Source organism: Choloepus didactylus, chromosome 18, assembly GCF_015220235.1.
Source record: "Choloepus didactylus isolate mChoDid1 chromosome 18, mChoDid1.pri, whole genome shotgun sequence".
Taxonomy (NCBI): domain Eukaryota; kingdom Metazoa; phylum Chordata; class Mammalia; order Pilosa; family Megalonychidae; genus Choloepus; species Choloepus didactylus.
Window position 1 is genome coordinate 31,254,801 of NC_051324.1, and position 26,257 is coordinate 31,281,057.

A 26,257-nucleotide genomic window follows, 5' to 3' on the forward strand; every position below is an offset into this window, starting at 1 on the left:
AAATATAGCTACAATTTTTGCACATCTGAATGGCAGGGTGTAAATTTCAACCCTGCTATTTTTGAAGGAAAAAGACTTCTTTTATATTATACTTTAATTTTGAAATAAATAGTATCTCATTGACTTCTAATAGCTAGGTATAATACAAAGACAAACATTCATTTCAGTTGAGCAATAAAGAGAATTCCCAAAAAAAAAAAAAAAAATCCAATGAACTATTAGGTAGGTGCTACGTAATGACATCTTACTTACAACATACACACAACACCCAGGAGCTACACCCAGCTCTCGCCTGAGCCCTTGTCTTGGCACCATTCCCTTCTGCTCCTTGAAGCTAAGGCAATGTGCTTGAAGTAGGAGTAGAGGAAAGAGGTGAGAAAGGATAGAATTAGGACTGAAAAGGGAGCAGGATGAGAGACAAATAAGCACAGTGTTTGAGTGCTTCCTATGTGCCACGTAAAGTCCAATTCTGTGTTACTACCTCTGACTTACAGAAGAGACTGAGGGTCAGAGAGGTAACATGCTGAAGGTCAGATGCTATTACAGGAAAGTGGCAGAGCTGGGATTTTAACACAGTTTACCTGGGGCCAAAGCCACCCTCTATACCCATTTAGTGCCTTCCCAAGGGGGAAAATAGAGGACACAAAGACACCCATGTTTTGAGTGCTTCTGGAGGCCCGAGAAAAGGCAGTGATTCCTGGGCGGAGCCTATGGGCAGGTAAAATTCTAGCCCTGCCCCTTGTGATCCAACTGAAACCTTAGAGACCAGACAAGTTCTATGGGGCCTGGGCACCCCCTCACATCCCAGTCCCTGGTTAGGGGACGAGGGAAGCACAGCCTTGTGAAGAATGGATAAGCATGGTGAGCAGGGTTGGAGGAAGGGTGGGGTCAGAGGACAGGGCGTTTTGACTCCAGCTTAGGCTAATTAACCCATCACCATGGCAACCCCAGAGGGGCAGTCCAGCCTTTCCCCAATTACCCATCCATGTAGTTATGAGCCCTCTCCTCTCTCCTTCCTGAATATTCTCAACATCCGCTTCCTCATCTCCACCTGCTTCCCTGTTCAGACCTTTGTCTTCTCCAGCCTGGTCCACTGTGATGACTCCTAAATGGGTTTCCCTGTGTACTGTCAGAGGGAACATCCTAAAACACGGCTCTCAGCATGTCCCTCCACCAGAATGTTCGGTGACACAACTTTTCTTTAAAGATTTCAAAACCTCAGATCAAATTCACAGGCCCCTTTATTGTCTACTTCATTACCTACCTCAGAGGGTTGTGAGACTGAGGGGCACGATGTATCAAAAGAGTTGAGCACAGTGAGTGCATGCAGTTGGCGCTTAATGCACGTGGACTTGAACACTAATTTTGATTCCTCCCTCCTCTGCCTCCAACCTCTTTAAGGAGGAGAAGCAGAAATCATTAGAAATTTTTCTTGACCCTTCCAGGGCAAACCCCAAGAGTTGTGTCTCCCCTGCCTTCCCTCCACTTTCTTTTCTTGCAAACCTAATTCCCCACTTCAGACAGAGAGCAGGGCAGGTGGTGGTGTCGTGTGCATGGCACCTCGCCTGCAGATGTGGGGCTTGGTTTCCATGTCAGCACCAAACTTCCTGTGTGCCTGCTGAGGCTGCTGCTTGGAGTGGTGGAGTCTGGACCCTGAACAGAGCCACTGGGCAAAGCGGGACAGTTACCACTGAAATCCAGCCGCGACTGGGGTCAAGCCTGGAAGGAGGAACCGGCACCTTTTTCTAATTGGTTTATCACCAGGGGAGCCTTTTCCTAATTGGCCTGCCTATAGGGGGCCCCCTTTTCTCTTTAGTCTGCCCATAGGAGGCACTTTTCCTCAATGGTCTGCCTGCAGGGAGCGCCTTTTGCTAACTGTACAGAAGTGCTTGTCTCAGCTGCCTGCCCGCTGCGCCACCCATGATGCTGGGCTTCCTTAAGGCAAGATCCACTTGGAGGAAGGAAAGACCAGGCAGAAAGCAAAATAGAAACAGCCACCTGTTAAAATTACAATCAGTGCAATTAATGTTTATTGAGAGCCCACAGGATACCAAGTACCCATCCTAAAGCCAATGAGAAGGAATTTCTTCACCACCTACAGTTCTCACCATCACAACTGTTACCTTTTGTTGATTGCTCGCCACGCACCAGGCGCTGGGCAGGGAGCTTCACAGACATGCTCTCCTGTCAGCCTCACTACGACCTTTGAGACGGTACTCCTATAATACTGTTGTCCATTTCACAGACGACAGAAGCGACGTGACTTGCTCCAGTCCTCAGCTAGGAAGTGCAGAAGCCTGGGAAATTGGGACCAGGCGGGCTGACCCCCCCTCGTCAGGGAAATCACTGCGCTGTCACCCCCTCTCACGGAACCCCGCTGTTCCAGTGCATCTCATTCCCACCGTCCTCAAGGCACTTGCCTTTTGGGGGCTGTCGGGTTATGGCCAACAGTCAGGGTACCCGGGCCCTTCACTGGGGGCAAAGGGGACTGCGCTGACCACCTCCCCGCCTACGCTCCCCGCCCGCAGGCGTGAAGACCCCTTTGTGGAAGAAGGAGCTGGAGGACCCTGAGGCCTGCGAGGAGGAGGAGAAGGAAGCGGAGGAGGACTCTGGGGAGGAGGACGAGGAGAGGGAGCTGAAGGAGAGCGCTTCCGAGGGCGAGGAGTACCGCGAGGCGGCGGAGGGCGAGGGTCGCGACCGCGGCTCGGTGTCCTACTGCCCGCTGCGCCAGGAGTCCAGCACCCAGCAGGTGGCGCTGCTGCGGCGCGCGGAGAGCGGCTTCTGGGGCTGGCTCAGCCCGTTCGCGCTGCTGGGCGGCCTGGCGGCTCCAGTCGACAGGTGAGGGCGCGTCCCTCGCCGTCGGATCCGCCGGGCCCTCTGCCTCTGCAGAGGACGAGGGGCCTGGAAGGGGGCCCCGGGAGGAGGGAATAAGACAGTGCACCGAGCGCCCCCGTCCTCGCCCTCAGAAAGCGGAGCCTACCGGAGGAGCCTTGCATTCTGGAGACTCGGTGGCGGCCGCCGCTCGGCGGTTGCGCGCGCTGCGAGATCCTTTTCTGCAAGAAATGCAGGAACCTGCACAGCCACCCGGCCTACGTGGCGCACTGCATTTTGGAACACCCGGATCTGGGTGAGGCGAGGGCTTCAGGAGGGGCGGGGGCCGCCGGGGGCTCCTGAATGCCCCCCTTCCCAGCCTTCGTGTTTTCCAACCATGTGTGACCCCAAACTCCCCGCAACTTTCTTCTCACCCCTGACACGGAGCCCCCTCCAGCACATCCCACAGAACCGCTCCTTCTCAGAGCCGCAAGAAGGCCCACGGTGGATGCCGAGCCCCCCGCCTGTCCTCTAGTGCCCACCCAACGCAGAGCCCAACATCCCCCGGAGCTCCGTTCCCCGGACAGCGCCTGCCGAGGGTTTCCCGCCCCCAGACAGCACACCCGGCCCACGCCACCTGACTCGGGTCCCCTGACACAGCCTCACATTCATCTCTTGGATATTTCAGGTTCTTCTGTACCCGTAGGCAGAGGCATCGCCTAGAGAAAATAACCTCCTGGTTCCCTCTCCCCTCTGAGAAACCTGCCCCTTTCCCTCAAATCACTCAATAAAGCCACGAATCAAAACGTAGTGCCTGAAGGTGGGGAGGGTGGCTCAGGGTGGCTCTGGGTGGCGGTGAAGAAGACCAAGCCTCGTCCCCCTCCCCTGGAGTTCAAGCCAGAGGGAAAAGGGCCCCAGAAAGCCTCCTGCCTCTGCCTTCCCTAGGAAGGGGGTGGGGATGGGTAAAAAGAAAGAACTTGCATCCAAGGGCAGACAAAGGCCATTCTCCCCACTGTGCAGAGAAGAAAATGAAGACCTAGGGTCAGAAATGCCTGTTGGGAGTAGGAGGCTGACTCCTTGGCCAGACCGTCCTCCCAGCCCCCCAGAAGGCTGGTCTTGCTGAGGCTGATGCAGGTGCAAATGAGGCACTGGCAGGTAGAGTGGGGGGAGGAGGGGACGATTAGGGAACTAGGTGCTAAAATAGAGACTGGCTGAGGCAGGAAACTGGGAGGCTGGGGAGCTGGTTCCTTCTCCCAGAATCCTAAGTATTCTTGGCCAGCCTGCAGGAGCTTCGGGAATGCTGCATGTGTGGCCTGGAGAATAGGGTCATTGTGAGGGCAAGGCCTTCCCCTAACCTGCAGCCCCGGCAGGGCCTCCCTGTTCTGAGAGGTGCCAGGATGGAGGCTGCATCCCCCAGGCCTGCAGCAGTACAAACCCAGAGGGAGACCCCCACCCCACACACTACACGTGGTTCTCCAGCTAGCCTGCGGGTGGGGTGGGGGACAAGGATGTTTTGCTTTGGGAAGAGAGGCCTTCCCAACCCATGACAACACACACACAGTCACTGGCCCTGGCTTGGACTGAAAAGCACTGTTTCAGCCTCCCTGGCATCCAGGCCCACCTGCTTCCACCGGAAAGGATGGAGGAACCATTCCAGGAAGGGCTGATTCCCACTTCCAGGCCTACTGGCCAAGGACTCCTCTTTATTCCAGTCCCAACATAAGACCCTGGGCCCAGCAGGCCTGCATCAGTCTCCTTCTGCTCAGGGTCCTGACTAGTGTCTCTGAGGTTGGAGGCCCCCATGCCCCATCCAAGCTTCCTAGGGGCAGGGCTCTGGTTTAAATAAGACATATTTCTCTAAGAACTGAGCCAGAAGGACCTGAGGGGAAGGGGACAGTCTTGCACAATGGTCCCCCACCTCTCTTGTGAGTTTTGCATCCTCCCTAGTTGGATCCTGTGCTGCCGCCTCATGGACAGGCACTGCATCTTTAGTGGAAGAAACAAATTCCACAAAGCTTTGGGATGAATGAGGTCCTCTGGGAAAAGGCTGCAGGATCAGGAATTCTTTTTTGCCTCTCTCTAGACTGACCGCATCCCTGCCTCCATGTGGTGGGGAGGGCAAACGCTACCTTCTCCCAGGAACAAACACAGGCAAACTTCCTGGTGGAAGCTTTCCTGCCCAGTCTTTAGCAGAAGGGCTCAGAGCTTCTAAACCAGGTTCCACCTGGCCATGAAGGTGGCCATAGTTCAGGAAGCAGTTCACGCCTTTAGAACAGGGTGCCCCCCGAGTTGGCGTGCCAGCAGCCCATCCAGGGCAGCTCGGTGGCCCAGCGGCCCGAAGAGGTCACCTGCAGTTTGGCCTGGTCCAGGCACCAGTAGCGGTCATCTTGGAAGAAGATGATGGAGCCATCTGACCGCGGCAGGGCGCCGCTGATCTCCTCCGGGACGCCGCCCCAGTCCTGCAGACTGCGGGGGTAGTAGGGCTCCACGTGCAGGCCCCCTCGCGCCAGCATGTAGTAGCGGGCACCCTTGAAGAGGACCAGGCGTTGCAGTGGAGGGAAGAAGAGGGCTGCGTCAGGGTGGCGGGGCAGGCCCCCTGCCCGGCACAGCTGCGGAGAGCCCCACACTGGCTTGGTGCCCCGGAACCTCCAGCATCGACTCCCTGTGGGGCATTGGGAGAGACAAGGTGAGCTGGAGGTTCCTGGCCTTTGTCTTCCACCCCACCCCTGTCCTCCCCTCTGCCAACCTTCCTCTTGTGGGAGCCCAGGGTTATTAGGATTTGTGATAGTCAAGATGGATTATAGTAGTAGTTAGTTAGCAGCAGCAGTGGGAGGTCTGGATTTCCAGCAGTATCAGCAGAAGGCAGGCAGCTCTGGATGAAGCAGGGCGACTCTCCAGATGAGGAGTGGAAAATGGGGAAGTCTGGGCACTTTCTGTATTACCATTGCTACTAATGGCTCCAGGTGTATCCCCAACACCTTCAACAGTGTCTAGTGCATAGAAGGACCTCAATGTTTGTGGAAGGAAGGAGGTAAGGAAGGAAAAAGGAGGGAAGGAAGGGGGGGATACCATTTACTCAAGTATCACCATGTATCTAGTAATATATGCACACTCTTCAGACATTTGCTCTTTTAATTCTCCTTCCTCAACAAACCTGAGGTATTATTTTCCCCATTCAAGAAATTCAAGAAATTCAAGATCAGAGAGTTAAGTGACATGCCCAACCTCACACAGCCAGGATTCCCAGGATTCCCAGGAAGGTCTGACTCCTGCAGGGCTCAGAAGTGGTCCTCTGCTTCCCTTTAGACTCTTCTTTTGAAACTCTCCCACCCTCTCTGTCGCTGCATCTTGACACCCGCCCACTCTCCCCCACTCCGGCACTGAAATGAATTCTCTGCTAGAGTCTTCCCTGGGATCACAGTTCAAATTGGAATAGAGATTCCACCATGGATTCCCTGTACGAGATTCTCCTTCTCTTTTGTCATCTTTTAACCTTGAGCAGGACTCCTCCCCTCTGTAGGCTGCAATTTTCTCATCAGCCCCAGGAATGGTACCTTTGAAGAAGTAGAAGTCTCCATCTTCCAATGACACTGCGGCAGCCTCAATGTTGGGGGGCAGCCCCGGCCATCTTTCCTGCAGTGGAGCGGGCTCTGAGACGTTGCCATCAGCTGCCACTTCCCAGAAATGGGTCCCTCTAAAAATGTACAGTTGCTGCCACTGGTCTGCCCAGAGGCAGGAGAGAGAGAACAGTGACCATCAGCCTCCTGCTTTCTTTCCAGGGAAGTTGCTTTCCTAGAACCCAGTTTCCTAAACTGACCAGCAGAGGGTGACCCCTGCATGACTGGGGTGAAGGGGAAAGTGGGCAGGAGGAAGCAGGGTGTTTTGCCTGGAAGAAGATGATGGAACCATCCCTTAGAAAGCCTGTGGCCTGTGCTTTCTGGATTTTATAATTCACCTACCCTCCCCCCCCCATAGCTCTGGGGATTCCTGGAGATGGGGGGGATGGAGGGAAGAAAGAAGTGAGGCACAAGGTGGGATCATCTTACCTACAGTGATGGCATCGAAGGAAGAGTGGCAGTATTTAGGACCCTGGGTTTCAGGGTGTCTGCCCTGGGGGATGTGGGGGTCCCAGGCTTCAAAGTCAGTGAACAGTTTTCCCGGGAGCTGGGTGGTCATTGAGCCCCCCAGAGGCTTTCCTTCATGAGGACAGAGAAAAGAGGGAGAGAAGACACAGCATGAGTGGGTGGGTGGGTGGTGGAGAAAGGGGTCCTTGGGCTCAAGACCTTCCTCTTGGCTCCTGTTATCATTATCTAATACGAGTGCCAGGGAAGGAGAGTGGAAGTGGGGGTTAAGAGTGTCCCTAGTCGTTGGTGTCTTCTCTCCTACCAAACAACCTGGGAAAGAGGGACCTATTGAGACAAAATTGGGGTGGAGGCAAGCATGGGTTTGGGACTAAGCGGGGCAGAGGGTCCTCTTTACCAAGTCCTGGACACTGTAGGTGGCATGAGGGCAGAGCTGAGGGACCTAGGCTATGATGATGACTCCAGCAGTTATAATAATCGTCACTATTACCTTTCCTTTATTAGGGTAAGGCAGAGTCAAAAGAGCTTAGAATTTGGCACCAGTTCCTGAAGCCCAGTCTGCAGCTCCCACGCCCATGATAGCCATGGCCGCTGTCACTAGTACATTTGTGCAGGTCCCTTGGGCTACAAAGCATGCACCCCACCCCCACCCCGGCCTACTCTGTCTTTGAGTCCTCCACCAGGCAGAGGCTCTGTCCCACGGTTGGAGTGGACGTTAATGTCCCATAGCGGACAGGCCAGAGAAGAGCAAGTGGGCTTAGGGGCAGAATGAGGGCTTTGGGGTCTGGGGTGGGAAGGGGGTGGGCCCAAGGACTGGCGATGGGGCGGGGATGTGAAAAGAACTGCTGAGGCCGGGGGTGGGCAGAAGTCCAGGAACTGGAATGCAAGAGGGGCTGTGTGCAGGAATTGACGGCGAGACGGGGGCTAGGCCCTGGGGGGCGCAGAGACAGCTTAAGGATGGGCTGTTCAGACTTGAGGGGAGCCTGGGTTCTCAGGACTGGGAAGGATAGGGAGGGCAGAACCCTGCGCTTACGATGGGAAATCCTATTTGAGGAGCCGGTCCGAGGACTGGAGGCGCGGGGGTCCGGGGTGGTCGGTAGCGGGGCCCGCCAGGAGTCTCACCATACAGGCTCTGCACGGCCAGCACGTCGTCCCAGCTGAGCAGCGCGTCGCGGCCCAGCCTCTTGTAGTAGGGCGCCATGAGCGCGCGCGGCGCGGGCGAGTGGGCCAGGCCGAGCGTGTGGCCGATCTCGTGTGCCAGCACCACGAACAGGTTGCGCCCGCGGTGGCGGGTCAGGGACCAGCGCTCGTCTCGGTCGAAGTGCGCTTCTCCGCGGCGGGGCAGGAAGGCGTGCGCCAGGGCGCCCCCTGCAGGCAGCGCAGGGCGTCAGGAGAGACCCGCCCATGTCGCCCGCCAGTTCTCTCAGCCCTGCGCAAATGCCTTTGGATCGCGTGGCTGTTTTCTGCTGCATAATTTCCCTCCTTATTAAGTCTGGCAGAAGCTGGAATGTGGGGCAGTGGACACAGGACTAGGCTGTGGTGTGGACGCCTAAGAGGCAATGTAGAGACTGCATGGGGCCAAACTGTCTCGACTGGAATCCTCGTTTTACCATTTACTAGCTGTGTGAGCTTTGGCAAGTAGCTTAACCTCCCTGTGTCTCAGCTTCCTGATCTGAAAATGAGAATGATGATATAAGCTCCTTCCTCATAGAGTTGTTCTGAGTATTAAATGTGTGTGTGTTACTTAGAACAGTGCCCAGCACATGGTAAATGCTACATAAGCATTATTGACGAAAAGATTTAGGAGTAGGTATAGTGGCTATCCCAGAAGGGGGCATGATGGACACTTCTGAGGTGCTGGTAATGTTGTTTCTTGATCTGGGTGCTGGGTGTGTTCAGTTTGTGAAAATTCATCAAACTGTAAACTTACAATTTGTGTATTTTAATGTGTGTATATATTTTCTTTAATACAATGTGTGTGTGTGTGTGTGTGTGTGTGTGTGTGTGTGTGTGTTCTTGCATTCTTGCCCTCCCTCTGCCAGGGCTTTTCTGTGGGACTCTACCTCCCTGTTTGTAAGAAGAGCAGAGTGAGTTGGGCTGGATCAGTGATTCTGAGCTTTCAGTGTGCCCCAGCTGGAGCTTGTGGGATACGCTGTTCCCAGGGCCCCACCCCGCACAGTTCACTTTTGGCAAGGGCCAGGGTTCGCAGACTGCCCTTTGATAATTGCCTAGAAGCTTGGTGAAGGTCCTTCCAGTACTGCAATCTCAGAGCCCAGCCAATTGGGGTGTGGCAAAGGTTGGGAGGCTGGTGTTAAAGGACAGCCCCATGGGGGCATGGAGAATCCCAGGTGTGCTCCCCGGGAGGAATACATGTCTCCTATTTTGAATATGCCTCGAGCTGTTTCAAGCACTGCTAGCTCCCTTCAGTTCAGCTCAAACAATAACCTTTGGAGACAGATGGACAGGTTTTGGGGGTGGGGTGGGGGGGAGAAGACCAAAATTTAGAAAGAACAAGCATCTGTCCCAAATCAGAGAACTGCGTGGGGAGTCTGGTGTCCTGATTCCCAGTCCTGTGCAGTCTTAGCTCCATGACTCAGCCTGCGTATGGATGTAAACATCTCACGTGGGTATCATGGGTGAACTGTTATATGGATGAATGTGCTTTGTACATGTGTGTGCTACATGTAGATTCTGCAGCACTAGATTTCTCCCAGTTCTAACCTGGCTCTCAGCTCCCAGCAGCAGAGCCTGGAGCTGGGCTTTGCCGTGGGTGGGCTTGATGGAAAACAGGAGAGGGCAAGGGAGGGGGAAGGGAGGGCAAATTCCCAGGCCACACAAGGGTTTAAGTCTCCACCCTGCAGGGGACTGATCTCAGGTTTCCTTCCCTCATTAGAGGAGAGGAGATGACAGATGGCCCATGTTCGGGTTCAGAAAGCCAATATTGTGCAGAATGGGAGAAGAAGAGTTTAAATTGCAGCCAGAAACCTTCAGGTTAGACAAATGGAAGAACTGTCTGCGGCTTTGGGTATGTGAAGCATGTATGTGGCAAGCAGGAGGCAGAATCTCTCTTCCCTGTGACAGTGACTGGATAGTGGATTGGAGGACAGGAGTAGGCTAGTTGTAGCCTCTGAATTATTTTTTGAGGGCTTTAGTCTGAAGAACATTGACTTCTGGAGAAGAAGAGAGGCACAGGCCTGTCTAGTGGCAGGGGATGGATGATGGGAACTTAGAAGGTTCTTCCAGAATAGACAAGACTCTTTCAGAGTTTGCAAAGCACTTTCCAGACAGAACCTCGTCTGACTATCCCTTCAGGCATGTGGCACACAATAGGGCAGGGAATATTGATTCCATTTCACGGATCAGGAGACTGAGGATTCTTTGGAGGGGAAATGGCTTGGCCAAGGCCACTGGGAGAGTGAAATAGTCCATTGCCACCTTCATACTGCCTCTCCCACTTGGGGTCCCCTCGCCTGGGTATGAGAGAAAAGGCTTTGTGGGGCTGCTTGGCCAGCACCTGGGCCATCGAAGGCGTTGCGCAGTCCGTCGTTGTGGTCCCCTCGGAAGAAGGTGAGGCGGATGTCCGCAGGGCCTGTGGCTGGAGCCTCCCAGAACTCCAGCGCCGAGACGTTGCTCCACAGCTGGAAGGCAGCACGTACGGCCCCCCGAACCGCTGGCTCGGGCAGGTGCTCTGGCCAGTTCACCAGGCGGTAGGAGAGGTGCTGCTTGTACCACTTGATGCCTGCCACCCAGAGAGGCCACGTCATTCATGTGGCTGCAGAGCCTGGGTCTGGTCCCTGCAGAGCCCCCAGTCTGATGGGGGAGACGGGCCCTTCCCTGGGGAGCCCTTGATCTGATGGGGAAGACCCAGTCCTTGCCCTGGGGAGCCCCCAGTCTGACTAGGGAGACACTGCCCCTGCTCAAGGGAACCCTCACACCAAGAGGGTCCTGGAAAGTCCTGAGTCTAATGACTCACTTTGGGGAGGCCCCAGTCTAATGAAGGCGAGACCCCTAACTTGAGGAATCTCTATCTGAACACCCTGGTCTGGGGTCTTATTCTTCTCCACAGCTTGAGCTGACTGAAAACAGCTCTGTACCTCTTTGCTGGCAGCAAATCCCTGCCCTTGCCTCCAGTGTCAGGGTGGGGGAGAGGGAGGGTCTTGGAGACCACAGCCAGAGCTGCCTCCCCCACCCCTTCCTCCTCCTCCCCACCCTCACACCCTCCTGCCACTTCCCAAGGCTTCACCCTGCCCCTTTCAGTGCCTCTGGGCCGGCTGAGGCGACCACAAGACCCATTTATTTGAGGTCCTTCCCTGCCTCCTCGCCCCCTGGCTTCCTCAGGGACTCTGGGAGAGCTCTGAAGTGGAAACAAATAAGAACAAAGAGTGTGTTTTGTCACTGACCAAGAGAAATTTTTCCATCTCTGCTCAGTGAACAGAGCAGAGATGGAAACTGAAATTACTCTCCCTTTGCCTGAAACTGAAATTACCCCTTGAGGGCTGAGGCTCTGGCTTTTTGCCCCGGGGCCCCAGATGTGTCTGGGTCCATCTGCAGCTGGCCACACAGACCAGGAACAGGGTGGTTAGAAGGCCCAGTTCAAGAGTTTCTCATGGGCTAGTTCTGAGCCCTGCAAACTGGGGGGCTCAGATTGTAACCCCAACTTGAAGGGTCCCAATCTGAAGGCAGGACTCCTGGGTCCAGGGAGTACACAAGAATCATTTCTGCTTTTGGGCCTCAGTTTCCCCAGTTGTACAAATGGACCAGAATTCCAGAAGCATGGGTGGCAAGTGGGCAGGGCGGGCCTGGCCATGTCAGGTGTTCAGGCCAGTGGACAGAGGGACCCAGGCCATAGCCCCTACTTCCCAGGAAGGGCGGGTGCCCAGTAGGCCCACAGCAGGCCCCTGCCCCTCTGCCCTGGGGAAGCCCTTGCCTGAACCAAGCAGGACAAATGAAATCATGGATGTGTGGCCATCTCCTTCTCCAACTTCTTTTTTCTATTTTGGGGAAACTGGTACTTGGTGGAAGGGGCCTGCCCGGGGTCAAAGAATAAATGAGTGGCTGGGCTAGGCCTTGACCCCTAATCCAGGGTTCTTTCCACTATACCACGGAGATAAGCAGGCACATTTGCTAGGACTCAAGGCTTTTAAATCTTCCTGAACCTCACTCCTTCAGGTCAAAGCAGGGCTCTCCACAAGCTGAAATTCTCCAGATGGAAGGGAGGGTCTTAGAGAGCAGAGGAGCCGGGCTCCCTTCCCTCTCCCTCATGGAAAGTGGGGGAGGGGTGTGTCCCGTCTCCCACCCGGAGCCAAGCTCCATTCAAGGCAATGCTGCCTGCTGGGGCCTGTTTGGCCTGGCAGCCACCCAGCCTCTGCCTCCCAGCCAGTGACCAACTCTCTGGGAGGGAAGAAGGAATGACTCTGAGGAAGGGAGGGAGCCCAGGAAGGCAGGCAAGGCCACCAGGTCCAGGGGCCCCGAGGGTTCCCATGTACTAGTAACCCGGCCGCTGATGGCACTGTCAGCCTCCACGTGGGGCACTGGACTGGCTGGCACTGGGCTCTTTCACACCCAGCTGTGTGGGACCGACTCATTACCAGACTCTTTTTCACCATCCCCAAACCCTCATTCTTCTAGAAGAGACTGAGGCAGCTCCGGCCTCTTTGCAGCTGGGGTCCCCTCAATCTCAGGGCGGGAAGGGGGAGAGGGTGGATAGAGCCTTGCACTCTAGGTGGCCAATGGAGGTGACGACTCTCAGGTTAGAAATCCTCTTGTGAAATAGTATGTTTGTGTGTGTGGGTGTCTGGTATGTTTGGTGGTGGTGGTGAGATAGGAAAAACAAATCAGAACAAGAATGGAGAGAAAATGACTAATTTTCCTGGGGAGAGGAGCAGGGTCGGAGGCGCTGGTGTGCCTGCCAGGAAGGAAGGAGCCCACAGGGGAGGGGAAGAACCTGAGTACCCTCCCCTGTCCTCCCTCCAGATTTGCTCCCCTGGAGCAGGCTGTTTGCTTCAGGGGGCATTCCAAACCCCTGGCTGTGCAGGGCAGGTTTCCATGGTGACCCCCAGGCCCTAGTAGCACCTGGCACTGCACCCCAGATACACCTTTCCCCCCATGCCACCAGCTCTCTGAAGGAGCAGGGGGCATAGAGAATCAGCCCTGCAAGCATAGAGAGAGTTGGCTGCCTGCAATGAGGTTGCCAGATTTAACAAGTAAAAGGGCAAGATGTTCAGTTAAATTTGAATTTCAGATAAGCAACAAATAATTTTTTAGAAACACAAAAAAGTATTTGTTGTTCATCTGAAAATCAAATTTAACTAGACATCCTGTATTTTATCTAGTAGCCCTGACCTGGAACCTGGCTTCACTGGCACAGGATCCTTGCACATAATGAAAAGTCACTGGCTTAGATGTGCACATCATTTTTAAGCACAAACACATGTTCTGGGGTTTTTCGTATCCAGAATCTCACTTAATCCTCCCACTAACGAGAGGCTGGCCACACTCTGGGGAAGTTAGGTAAACTCTTTGTCCCTCAGTTTGTCCATCTGTAAAATATGAATAATAATGGTCCTTAACTCATAGGGTTGTTATGGGATTAAATGAGTGAGTCTGTTTAGAACCTTGTTTGGCACATCATAAGTGCTCAAAAAGTGTTAACGGTTATTATTATATTTTTTTTTTCCTAAGACACAGAAAGTGTTTGGTGCCTGCTAAGCCCAAGGCTCCTTTCTAGAAAGTCTTCCCACCCTGGAGGTGCTAAGTGAAGCTGCCAAGGTTCATATTATGAGTAAGAGGGAAATGTTCCATCTACCCTGACCATGCTTTCTGGACCAGGGGTCAGTGTCAGACAAGGTGGCATGGCTAAACTGCACATGGACAAGGCCACCTGCCTTGGAGGTGCCTTGGCATAAACTTCTTGCCCATCAGGGAAGCTCCAAGTTGGATGGTGGCAAACGCTCCACCAGATCCTCCCTTGGGACATGAGCAGGTGCGATGCAGCGGCAGGAGGCCTCCCTAGTGCTCAGGTTGTGCCCTGAAAGCCCAGGAGGCATTGTCCCAATCTCCTGAGACCAACCACAGCCTGCAGGTGCAGTTGCTGAGAGGGTTTCCAGGGCTGCTCACTTCCCACAGTGTTCCCATAACAAGCCCCTTCCACGTGGTCATCAGGGCGGTCTCGCCCTTGCAACCTGAAAGGGCTTCTGTCTCAGAGGACAAAACAGAGGCTCAGTGAGCAAAGTGATGCAGCTGACACTTGAACCCAGAGCCCCTGGCTCCAGCCTTGCTGCTCTTTCTGCTCTACCAGAGAGCCTCCCAAGCTCGGGCTTCTCCTCTCTTCTACCTCGACTTCCCCTCTGCTGCTCAGAAACACATAGGATGCAGAACATGTTGACTCCAAGGACATCTTGTCCCCAGAGTCTGAACCTCATCTTGGACTCCCTGCTTTATCAGGAGTGTGGACAGGCAGTCCTGGGTCCCCAGAGTGGCTGGATATGTAGATACAGCAGAAGTGGATTGGCAAACACCTCAAACAGCCATTCTCAAACAGCCAAGAGGAACTGCTCATGATTTTCTTATGGATTAGCTAAAAAATAAATACAAACTGTGTCTTCTGTCCTGTTCATGGTGAATATTATTGGTAAAAGTAGTTAATGCAAATCAAAACTGACAATGGCCCAAAGTGCTCACGTTAAAATTAATTATAGATGAAAACTAACTGAACAACTCCTTCTTGTTAGAAATCTTGAACACTGCAAAAATTGATCAGAAAAAATTAGACTTAGTAAAAAATCAAAATGTTAAAATTGCACACAGTAAAGCTTGTTATTGATGAAAAATTGACAGAAGAATCAAATCTTCAGAACTTCATAAATCTTAGAGCTGTAATATTTAACCCTGAAGGATTGGACTTGGCAGAAAAAAAAAAAAAAAGGAAGAAAGAAAAAGAAAAAAAACTACAAAAGGAAACTCACAACAGAAAAAACTATAATGTGTAAAATGTACTATGATGAAAAGTCCAGAATAGGCAAATTTATAGAGGCAGAAAGTAGACTAGTGGTTTCCTAGGGATTGGGGAAGGGGTCATGAGGAGTGACTGCTAATTGGTGTAGGGTTTTTTTTTTTTTTTGTGGTGATGAAAATGTTCTGGAAGTAGACTGTGTTAATGGTTGCAGAATTCTGCAACTCTACTGAAAACCACTGAATTGTACACTTTAAATGGGTGAATTGTATAGTGTATGAATTGTATCTCAATAAAGCTGCTAAAAATGTGATATGGACAAAAGAAACCTGATAGATGAATCACATTGTTGTTGAATAATTTTTATAAAAAAGAATCGATTCTGATGAAATTAATAAATGAAAAAAAAATGACAGTTTAACTGCCTTGCATAGAAAATTGATCAAGGAATTAAGAGGGCTTGATGAAATTTGCTCTGGAAAGTAGTTGCACGATGACAATTTCATCACTGTAGCTATAATTCTGATATAAATGTCTGTATTCACAAATGTGGTCCTTGAGTTTGAAATGGGGAGTCAAGAGGCCCTATTTGCCCACTGCTCACCCCTCCCCTGTCCTAGGGAAGAGAGGTGATGACAAAGCCCATTCCCCAGGGCCAGCAATTTTTCTGGCCATGGGGTTTCAGGATGTTGGGGAATCCCAGCCTGGCTGGATTTTAACAGTGCTCACCTTGCTTTGCAAAGCGTTTCTTACGCCTCATTTTGGCCCGGCGTCTGGCAAACAGGGCACTGACCCTCTCGATCCAGGCGGCGTGACTCTCGGTATCAGCGACCCCACATCGGGGCTGCGTCATCTGGCGCAGGGTAGCTCGGTCCAGCACGCCGCTGACAGGCAGCTGGGCCACCCACTGAAACTCCCTGTCGGGAGGAACTGATATAAAGGACCATGGAAGGGGCGGTGGAATGGAGGTAGTGGGGAGGGGGCAGGAGGCTTTCCCCGGAGCCTGCAGGAGGCTGGGGACGGGGTGGGAGGGAGCACTGGAGGATAACCCCCTGGACACACCTGCAAGGCCTGCCTTGCCAGAGGAGGGGGAATGACCCAAGCTTTGCACCCCTGCCCCCACAGTCTTCCACAGCCCTCTGTCCTACCTGATGGCATTGCTGAACCAAGTGGAGGTGGGAGCTTTGGGGACCTGTTCATCGAGGTATCCATACTTCTCCAGGAACGCCTGGGGCAGAGAGGAACCTCAGCTTCTCCCACCATGCAGCATCCTTCCCCCTCCCTTGGCTCGGAAGGATCAACGGCACATACACCCTGCCCAGTCTCACCTCTTGTCTCAAGAGGGTATGTGAATTATTTAGCAAGAAAGTCCTGGGACCAAAGTCAGAAAGACCTGGACTCAGTTTCAGTGTAACGAGCTTACACCGGGCAAGCCACTCAACATTCCTGAACTGTAGCTTCCTCATCTGTAAAATGGCCAGCAGTGCCCACCCTGCCTGCCTAGAGGCATTGTTATGGATCTGGCAGGAAACGCTGGACAGCAAAGTTACCGTCCCTGGAGTCAGGGTGGCCTGGGTTTGAATTCCAACTAGCGAGTTACTTCTCTAAACCACAGGTTTCTCATCAGGAAAATGGGCTTAATAATAGTACCTAAGTTACAGCTTCATTGTGAGGATTAAACCAATAATGCACATAAAGACTTAGTAGGGGCTCGATACAGAGTAGCCATTATAATATGTGTTATGTAAATATATAATACCCATGCATCAAATTTGCTCCTGAAACTTCTAACCTTTTTGGGAAGCCTTCCTTATTGATCAGGAATTGAGCTGATCATGGGCTGGTTCTGGCATGCCTGGATTGGGAATTAATTCTCTCTCTAATTCAGTTTTCTTCCTAAACAATTTGCACCTAAAAAATGCAGTTATATTTAAGATCCTATGAACAACAAAGGCACTTACCCTCGGTCTTAAAGTTGATACAAAAACTTGACTCTAGAGAAGTATTTCTGGAATTAGAAACCCGCAACTTCCTTCCTTTCATTCATTCGTTAATCCATGCAGTGTACAAAGTACCCTGCTAGGTTCTGTGGTGAACAAAATATCCCTAAAGAAGCTTGCATGCTGATGCAGAGAGACAGACAATAAAAACATAGGAGATAAATAAATAAAGGAGATAGTTTCAGACTGTGGTAAGTGCTATGAAGGAAAGAATCTGGGTGATGTGATCTACAGTAATTAGAGAGAAACTTTAGATCAGGCAGCCAAGGAAGCACTCTCTAAGGAGCTGATACTTGATCTGAGTCCTAGTGAGAAGTGTCTAGCCATGCAACAAGAGGGGAAAAGGGTGTCCCCAGCAGATATAGAAGCCTTGAACTAGGAATGCTGTGGGCAGGTTCAAGGATCAAAAAGAAGACTGGAGCACAATAAGTGCAAAGAAGTAGGGTGTAAGATGAGGTCAGAGAGAGAGAGTGAGGGCTATGTCAGCCAGGGGAAGAAGTGTGGGTTTTATTTTACTCTTGCTGATGAATTAATTGTGAATTAATGAAGGGAAGGGAGAAATCAGGATGGCAGCTGAGCTTTTAGCTTGGAAAGTGATACTATCAACTGTATGAGGAAGCCTGAGGGCGGTCATAAGATGAACGCGGTGAGGTCTGATGTAAGGTGTCACTGGCTGTGTGATTCTGGAGCTCAGAGGAGAAGCCAGAATCTTTTAACACGTGGATGATTGAAGCGATGAATCTGGATGAGATCCCCTGGGAAATCACTGTAACTAGAGAACATGCCACAGCCCAAATGCCTTTTGCTCACTGCCTGCCCTCACATGCCTGGAAGCTGTTCTCCCAGCAACCCAGTCATTGGAGGCCAGTTCCTCATTGTCCTTACCTATCCCCAGTCCTGCTCTTCAGGGAGAAGGTGCTCGTGGCTCCCTGTTTGTCCCTCTCACTGATGAAGTCCCATAAATGTCACCCCGGCTGCTTAATTCTTATACAGATATACATGGCCACTATTTTTTACCCCTCCTTGCTGCTACCTTTGAGATAATTTTCTGTCTTCATTGTTTTCCTACCCCCACTTTTCTTTGCTGTATTTCTGAACTCAAATCAATTCTAACCATAGCTGATGCCTCTAGGAAAAAGCATGAATTGGGAAATGAAACTAAACACAAAGAGCCAGGACTGCCTGGCCTTTAAGCCTTTGCAAGTATCCAGATTCCTCTTTGTGGATTTCGTTTACAACCAACTTCAGCAACCTCCGCATTGTCTTCTCAATAAACCCACTTCCACAGGGAACACTCACTCTATACAACAGAACACTTTCCAAGTCCATGTTATTGTTTTCTTTCTGCATTAATTTATTAGCATTTCAGCACTATTGTTTTCCTTTTCCCCCTTTGCAAATGTACACTATTTTTGGATGCACAATTGATTAAAGGGTTTCTAGTGGCTTCATCTGGGAAACTATTCACTGCCCAAAGCAGTGTGGCATCAGGGAATAGCCACGGGGTTTGGAATTGCGAATTTGTTCTCAACCCTAACTCTGCTAAGGTGGCCGAGACAAATTACTTAACCACCCTGAACCTTTGTTTCCTCACCCATGATGTGGGAATAAGAATAACCCCTCGGGATTCATAGAAGGATTAAATAAGGCAAGGCACATCTAGCACAGCGCCTGGTACATAAACAATGGATCTAGTTGCTTTATCTGAGAGGGAAAATTAACAAGACTTTTGGAATACAACTCATCTGTAAGATGAGATTGCTTTGAACCAGATGGTTATATCTCTGTTCTAACTCAGGTGCTTCTATCTCAGACTTGCCTGACTCCCACCAGGTGCCCGTTTTCTTCTCTGTCTCCTCCCTTTCCTCTGATGAGGGTGGAGAGAGTGGCTTTCTGAAGGAAGCCAGGGCACTAATGACTTCTTAGAAGCAGTGAGATGACTTGAGAGAGACTGGGTCACAGGCCAAGAAGCTGGCACACCCTGGGCCCCTCCCCACTTATCAGGGAGTTGGCTCCAGTGCGGGAACTCTGGAAGCCTGGGACAGAGGGGGAGCGGGAGGGGAAACAGATTAGCAGCGGCTGCGTCTCCTGTTTCCTGACTGGGCTGCTGTGCCTGGTAGCTGGAGGGCAGGGTTGAGGTGGAGGCCTTTCTCGGGGGTCCCTCAGAGGGGGAGTCCTTGGGCCTTTCTGACTGGTTTCTGGGAACCTGTGGGTTGCAAGGCAGAGCTGAATTCCTAGTAGGCAGACTGAGCACATGCCCAGGACACCAGCCAAGCAGAGGAACAGAAAGAATGAGAAAAAGAAATTTTAAGAATTTGACATTTGATATTTTCATAAAAGCACTGAGGTAGTTAGAATGGGAAATATCAGGACTTACGGATTCCCTTATACTTATTTTATGTTTAATTTGCGTCTATTAACAATGTTTAATTATATCCAGGAAATGGCCCCTGGTGAGTGGAGGCAGATGGACATTCCTGTGGGAGCAGGAGGCAGGGGTGGGGCTTCCTCTGCTCCTGGAGCTGGCCCCAACTCACTTCTGTGAGCCCACGTGCCATGCCTCAGTTTCTCCCTGCAAAGGTGAAAGAAACACCCCTCTGGGATTGGAGAAAGAGTGTAGTGAGGGTGGGGGTAGGAGGGTGAGAATGGGATCACAGAAAAAGACACATTTCTGGGTGGGGGAGCTCCAGTCCTCATCCCAGCTCACCCAATAACCAACCCCCTTGGGAGAGTCATCTCCCTTACAGGCTTTTGTTTTCCTGCAGACTGGGGACTTGTCCTGTGACCTTTTGGGGACTCTGCAGGTAAGGCTGGCGTCATCCCTGTCCAACTTCATGGAGGCTGTGCCCAGGCCCCACCTCCCTGCCCTGAAGTGCAGACACCAGGTTTTCTTTCTTCCTTGTTTTCCATCCAAGGGATCCTTGAGCCGAATGGAGAGGAAACTGGAGGGCTGTGCCCCTTCAGTGATTCACTCCGCTCTGGCCTTAAAGCTTATGCCAACATGCCTCACCCACTAGGTCAGGGCTGGGGCCACTTTCCCAGAAGTCATCTCTGAAAAGCCCTGGGAGTGGCTGTGGTGTCTGGGTCAAAGGAAAATGGTTCACCCCAGGACCTGGAAAGCTGGGTGGAATCAGAACTCTGGGGTTCTAGTCCTGCATCTGTTCAGACTTGCCATGGGATGGTGTGTAGAGCCCAGCCCATGTTATGCCTGAGGGATGGGGAAATTCTGGCCAGTTCTGAGCAAGGCATGGATAGCAACGAGGTGTAGCAAAATGAATCCTTGGCCTGAGTCAAGAGCTCTGAGTCACTGGGCTGGCAGGGGAAGAGCACTGGACTGGGAGTCTTGAGTTTTATTTCTGGTGTTGCTGCTCACTGTGTGTCCTTAGGCAAGTCCTGTGCCTCTCTGGGCCTCAGGTTCCTTTTCTACAGAATGAGGGGGTTGGATTAGAGCTCGAAGACATTTTCCAGCTCTGTCTAGTATTGCAGCCTTGCTTCTGCAATGGACCAGCTATGTGAACTATGGCAAAATTACTTAACTTGTCTGTGCTCCAAAGTATAAAATGGGGGTAAGAACACTATTTACTTTTCTTACAAGAATGTCATGGAAATCCAATAAGAAGATGCTTTGGAAAAACAAAACAAAAAATTTTGGGAAAGCTTTATGATAGCTGTCCCATTTAAAACTGTATTTTAATGGGACACTTTTACTCTATAGTCACAGAACTTTATTGCAGGAAGGGACCTTTGGTAGGTGAGTCTAGGACGGGCTAGTTCCTAGTCTTGTGTCCTAGTCTTTTGTGGCTGTGACACCCTCCACAGTCTGGGAGGGTTTCAGCAGCAAAAAGAAAACCAGGAATTAAAAAAATCACAAAATGTCATCTTCATGCAGAAGCCATGTTGCTTTACCTATGATTTATTCCATCTCAAATTCTATTTCACTATGATTTTAGTCTTTCCTTATTGACTCAGTGTGACTCTGCTTATCATTCGAGCCCATCTTTAGCACTATTAGCAAAACCAAGATGCAAGGGGTGATAGCTGTGTTCTGCCCTAACATGTTCTATAAATAAAAGTATTTTTCTGCTAATTGGGAGCACAGTGGGTCCTTGACTCCTGGTGAGATTTTAAAGGGATTACAGCTTCTTTGTGCTTCACCATCACCTTGCGAGGACAGAGGCAGGACAGATGTTATTCCCATTTTAAAGATGAGGAAATTAAGTCTCAGGGAAGTCAAATGTCTTGCTAAAGCTTCCTTGTGAGCGGCAGAGGGAACGCTTGAACCTGAACCTTCTGACGCCCGTCTCGGGATGTTTTATTTAGTAAGTGGCTCAGAGGCTTTGAAGCTGAAGGAGCAGGGGCCAAGCCACTCTCTCCACTGGAGACATGACTCTTAACTAAGAAAAAGGTAAAACCAGGTGTTTCTAGATGGATTCCTCCTGTCTCCTCTACAAGATGAGCAAGGGACAGGGTGGAGAGGAGGGGAGAAGTTGCTCAGGAGTGGATTCCAGCCTTCAAGTTGAGACTAGGATCATTTCTCCCACTGCACTCTAAACAGGTTGCCTGACAAGCCACAGGCATTCTGCAGGACTGAAGCATGTTCCTTCTAAAAGACTAACATCTGCTTCCAAGATGCTTTGCTCTCACTCCCCATCTCTGAGGGCTTAGTGAAGACATCCAGGCAGCAGAACCAGCTCAGCCCCTTTCTTTGATTTTGGGCAAAGGCTTCCCCTTCCCTTCTGTCTGAATCCCTTTCTATTCTCCTCCCTTCCCTTGCCTCTAGTCTCATACTCATAAAGTTCTGTCTGGGCGTAACCTATATACTTCTTGCCGTGATCTCTTTTCCTACTTTTGTTTTTGGTCCTTAAGGAAGATGGTAAACATTAGCCAGCCAGTCTCCATCCAGATCCACTCTTGCACTCTTTTCTAATGCCAAAAAACCATACTGTATGAACCAAAGTCCTCGCTAGGCTTGTAGGGCTTAATTAAGGGCACAAAACAATGCCCTAACCAAGGCTGGCTTTAGGGAGAAGTTGTCTAGCAGCCTCTCTCTGCTATATTCCGAATTCCATCACCCTGCCTTTGTTAGCTTTCTTAGTTTTCAAGCTTGCTGGACAATTGATTTTCCACCAATCTGTGGTCCTCTGAGACCCCACAGAGCCTCTTCTGTACTTCTATTCACCCTGGACTCATGAGTCACTGAGCTGAGCTCTTGGGAACAGCTTCCACGCCTGGGTTTCTGGGCTCTGACTCACAAAAAGTCAAATGAATAGCTCTGGAGTATGAGAAACAGACACCATATCTGAGGGTGAACATGTCCACAGAAGCTCAATGTCTCTCTGGAGAAATGGCCTACCCAGCTCATTGCTGTACTGGCACATTGAGAGAAGCTGTGTAGATATGGACAGACCACTGAGTGGGAGGCAGGTCCTGGAAATACTGTTTCAAAGAAGGTCCAAGCCAAGTATGGTAGACAGATCCCTTGGGACTGTCTGTGTCACCAGAGAACAGCACAGGACCTGGCTGGGAATGGGAGGAGGCACGGGGGATGCTTTCATTCATTTACTCTCAATCTTGCAACTCAGTACTTCCCACTGTCAGCTCTTCCCATCTGCTTGTGTTATGAGCAGCTCTGGTTTCCCTCAGTGGGCAACAATGAACTTGTTCATAATGCAGCCTTGTAAGCAGTAAGTCTCCTCCCAGGAAAAGCCCACTCCAGAAGGCACTCAACTTTACTACTTTGTGTGCACACATAGAACTATGTAGCACAGAGCACAGGGATATAAGCAGAGACATGGGAACAGAAATACACCCAGACAGACAGACATGGACACACAGCAGATGAAATGTGTACACAGGTACAGTATGCAAACACAGCAAAGCCAAACAATATTAGAACTAAAGAGAGTCTTAGAGTCATTTAAGAAATTTAACTCCCTTATTTTAAAGAGGGGGAACTGCATCTCAGAGAAGTGAAGTGACTAGCCCAAGATCACAAAGCTTGCTTTTATTATTTCTTTCTTTCTATGCCCACATGCCAGTGTGATCCTTAGCCAAGGATCCTCAGCGAACACCCCTTGCTAACTTATGGGAACCTCCTTCTGTGCAGCTCCCTCTTCGGTGACGCACTACTCCACAGATTCCAGCTGCTTCAGAAGGCCTGAACTCTGACCTTTGCCACCGCAGCTCAGCAGGACATCTGGGCTCTGCTTGGGTCTACCTTTCTGAACCGTAGACAAGGAACTGTCCCCAAGCAAAGAGCTGGGATGATCATAGTGCTTAGTTGCATTTCCTTTAATGACCACAACAATATCTTCACTCCACATGTTCTTCTTACAGTGCGACTTCAACACTCTTCCCACCAAGAGGTGGGGTCTAGGTTCCCTCACCTTGAACCTGGGTAGGGACTTGTGACTGCTTCAACCAATGAATACAGAAGAAGTGACCTTTTGACTTCTGAATCTAGGCCATGAAAAGGATATAAATCCTGCCTGGTGCACTCTCTCTCTCTCTCGGAACACTCACCCTCGGAACCCAGCCACCATGCTGTGAGGAAGCCCAGACTAGTTCACATGGAGAGGCCATGTGGAGGGACCCACACGGAAGAGAACTGAGGCCCCCAGCTGACAGCCAACATCAACTGCCAGATATGTGAGTAGACAGACCAGCCGATTCCAGCTCCAGATCTTGTAGAGCAGAGACAAATTGCCCTGATGTGTCCTGAGGGAAATCCTGACACTGCAGAATCTGTGAATATAATGTATGGTTTCTTTACTTCACTAAGTTTTGGGGTACTTTGTAAAGGATCCATATAACTGTAATACTTCTTTCAGGAATTGCAGTTATGTGATGCCTATTTTCCAATGCTGAAAACAGTTGCCTTACATATTCTGTTCTGTGTTACTGTTGTTTATCAAGGAAGAGCTAGTCACCAAGCCAGAACTTTAACCTGAAATTCTGTTCTTTAAAATAAAGAGAAAAATAACAACAAAAACATTGATAGCAACTGCCTTTCTATGTACTACTACATACACTATCTGTGTACTAGGGAGTGTGCTGAACATTTTATATCCATTATCTCAAGGAAACCACACAACAGTCTTGTGAAGTAGGCATTATTATGCCCCATTTTATGCTCTCCGATAAGAAAACAGATTCATAGAGGTTAAATGATTTGCCTGTGGTTTGAATACATGCCTGTCTGACACTGAAGCTCATGCAGTTAACCATACAGAGAAACACGTATGGACATACTGAGGCACAAACACACACACATACAATATCAAGTTGCATGTATATACACACAGATGTGCCTGCATTGGCCTACAGAGACATAAACACACACATTACACATTTCCAGAGTTCTGAGCTTTTCAAATATTGTTTGTTCTCAGATTAAAAAAAAAACCTTTCCCTAATTATGTTAAACAGACTGAAAGAGACTCAATCCGCTAGATATTAAGTTTCCCAAGCATACCCCAAGATGAAATTCTCTCCATCTGGGGCCACCACAGGCACAGGCAGCAAATCTATTGTCTCTGTTCCCCAGCTAAGAAGTGCCAGGGACCCGGACTTAGGGGGAGGTGGGTGGGACTTGTCACAAGACTTGGCTTGGAAAACAGAAGCTTTCTCCTGGGGCCATGAGAACTCTGCCCTGGACTTTGTAAGATTCTATATTCAGGGAAACAGAGTGAGTCCATGGATGTGCAAAATGAGAGAACACAGATCAGGAGACCATTGCTTGGAAGAGGAGGGAGTGGAGCAGAGGAGTTTGAGAGAGGATCCCTCTGTTAAAGCAGGGTCACTTATTCCAGAGTGATGATGGGAGGTGATTTGGAGAGGACCCTCATTCTGCAGGGTTCCCAACTTCAGCATCCCCCTTTTGATGATCTAGCAAAGGGGAGTGGGGCGGATACGGAGAGAAGCTCTCAGCTGGTTGTTTTAGGACAGGAAGGAAGCTTTTTAGGGAGCAAGAGTATTGTGGCAGAGCCCTGGGCTCAGTAATTTAGAACTTGTGCACATCCTTTCTCAGTAGGACTGGACACCTTAGTTTGATTCCTGAGAAGAGATAAGAACACAAATGGAGATGCTTCTTTGGGGTAGAAAGAAACGATGATCTCGTTGTATTACAATCACCTTTATCTAGAAAATAGACTTCTCCAATAGGCCCTCACCCTTGCCTCACAAAAAGTTCCTCTTGTGCAACTCACAGCAAGCAGGGGCATCCAAAGCAGGAAAATTAAATGCGAAGTCTTTAAGGTTCACCTCTGCCTCCCTGCCTTCTTTCCTCAAGTTCAGTCCTGAAGCATTGTTTACAGCTTCTTACTCTAGAAGCAACTCTTGAGAATAAATACTACTCTTGCCCATTTTACAGATAAACTAGTTCCGAGCAGTTCAAAAGGCTTGTCTAAACTGGTCAGCAGCAGCACCAGGTCGGGAATCCAGGGCTGTCTCCTGCGTCCCGGGCCAATCAGCAGTACTCTCTGCCCCGCACCAATCAGGGGGCTTCCACAGCATCTCACAACCGGCAGAGCTCGGAGGGCATCCGATGAACGAACGCCAAGTCTCCCCAGCCAAAGCCGCGAGGGGCAGTGGCTCAATGCCCAAGTGGGATGGAGAGTTCCTGCTTAGTTCTTGCCAGTCTGACCCGTCTTGTCTTTGCCCACCCCCCGCACCTCTCCATTCTGGACCATCATCCACAGATCCGCTTGTCTGTGTGGTCCTAGCCCCGGCACAGAGGATGCTGCCCAGGCTCTTTGTGTGGAAGGGTGATGATGGGGCCGCAGGGCACGGGTTGGGTAACTCAAATTGTCAGCTGAGACGGGACGGCGGGAGAGATTGGGGGATCTGACTGCAAAGTTCTGACCGGTCTTAAGCATGCGGACCCCTCTCCTACCCGCACGCACCCCGTACCTCCGCCTCCCGGCGCAGCTCCTCGCCTACACGTTCCCGAGGCTCCGCGTCCAGGCCGCCCCACAGAAGCAGCGGCAGGGCGCGCAGCAGGAGTCCGACGCGCACAGCCATCCCGCCGCTGTCCCGCTGCTGAGCGCGGGGGCGTGGGGGAGCTGCGGTGCGCGGGGGCCGCCGAGCGTCAGGAGAGCCAGGGATCCAGGCAGTTCTCCGGCTCTGCGCCACCCTCGCGCGGAGAGCGCGCCCGCCTGGGAAGGTCTCCCGGGGTTGCCAGCGTCCGAGCTCCGCGCTGGCCGCACCTCCGCTGCGCTTTGCCGGGAGCCAGCCGGAGGTCATCTAGCCAGGGCAGTGCCGGCCGGGGAACCGAGGGAGGGAGGGAGGAAAGAAGGGGCGGGAGCCCGGCACTCCGGCCCCACCCACCCCGCTACGCCGCCGGAACGCGCGGCGGTGGTAGAACCTCTTCGTCAGCCTGCACCGTCTCGCCCCGCGCCAGCCACCCGCCCGCA

General features: G+C 51.3%; 1 protein-coding gene across 3 annotated transcripts; it reads right to left on the reverse strand.

Annotated features, from left to right (window-relative positions):
- Positions 1–1,769: 1,769 nt before the first annotated feature.
- MMP28 (matrix metallopeptidase 28) lies at positions 1,770–26,027 on the reverse strand. Of its 3 annotated transcripts, XM_037810354.1 has the most exons (10): positions 25,755–26,027; positions 15,993–16,072; positions 15,574–15,761; positions 10,408–10,632; positions 8,016–8,261; positions 6,858–7,007; positions 6,366–6,533; positions 5,160–5,473; positions 2,669–2,901; positions 1,770–2,297 (listed from the first exon to the last, which is right to left on the reverse strand). In XM_037810354.1, exons 1-9 carry the CDS (start codon positions 25,863–25,865, stop codon positions 2,713–2,715), a joined length of 1,671 nt encoding a protein of 556 aa, XP_037666282.1. In that variant the 5' UTR covers positions 25,866–26,027; the 3' UTR covers positions 1,770–2,297; positions 2,669–2,712. The 3 variants fall into 3 exon arrangements, with proteins under 3 accessions (XP_037666282.1, XP_037666281.1, XP_037666283.1); XM_037810353.1 differs by having other exon boundaries at positions 1,770–2,901; XM_037810355.1 differs by lacking the exon at positions 25,755–26,027 and having other exon boundaries at positions 1,770–2,901; positions 15,574–15,774; positions 15,993–16,058.
- Positions 26,028–26,257: the final 230 nt, after the last annotated feature.

Excerpts from the sequence above, each read along its gene's own strand:
- MMP28 (XM_037810354.1), bottom strand. The coding sequence starts at position 25,865 with ATGGCTGTGCGCGTCGGACTCCTGCTGCGCGCCCTGCCGCTGCTTCTG. Across the intron at positions 8,262-10,407 it reads CAACGCCTTCGATGGCCCAG|GGGGCGCCCTGGCGCACGCC; the intron begins GTGCTGGCCAAG and ends CGCTGCCTGCAG. Across the intron at positions 5,474-6,365 it reads AGACTTCTACTTCTTCAAAG|GGAGTCGATGCTGGAGGTTC; the intron begins GTACCATTCCTG and ends AATGCCCCACAG.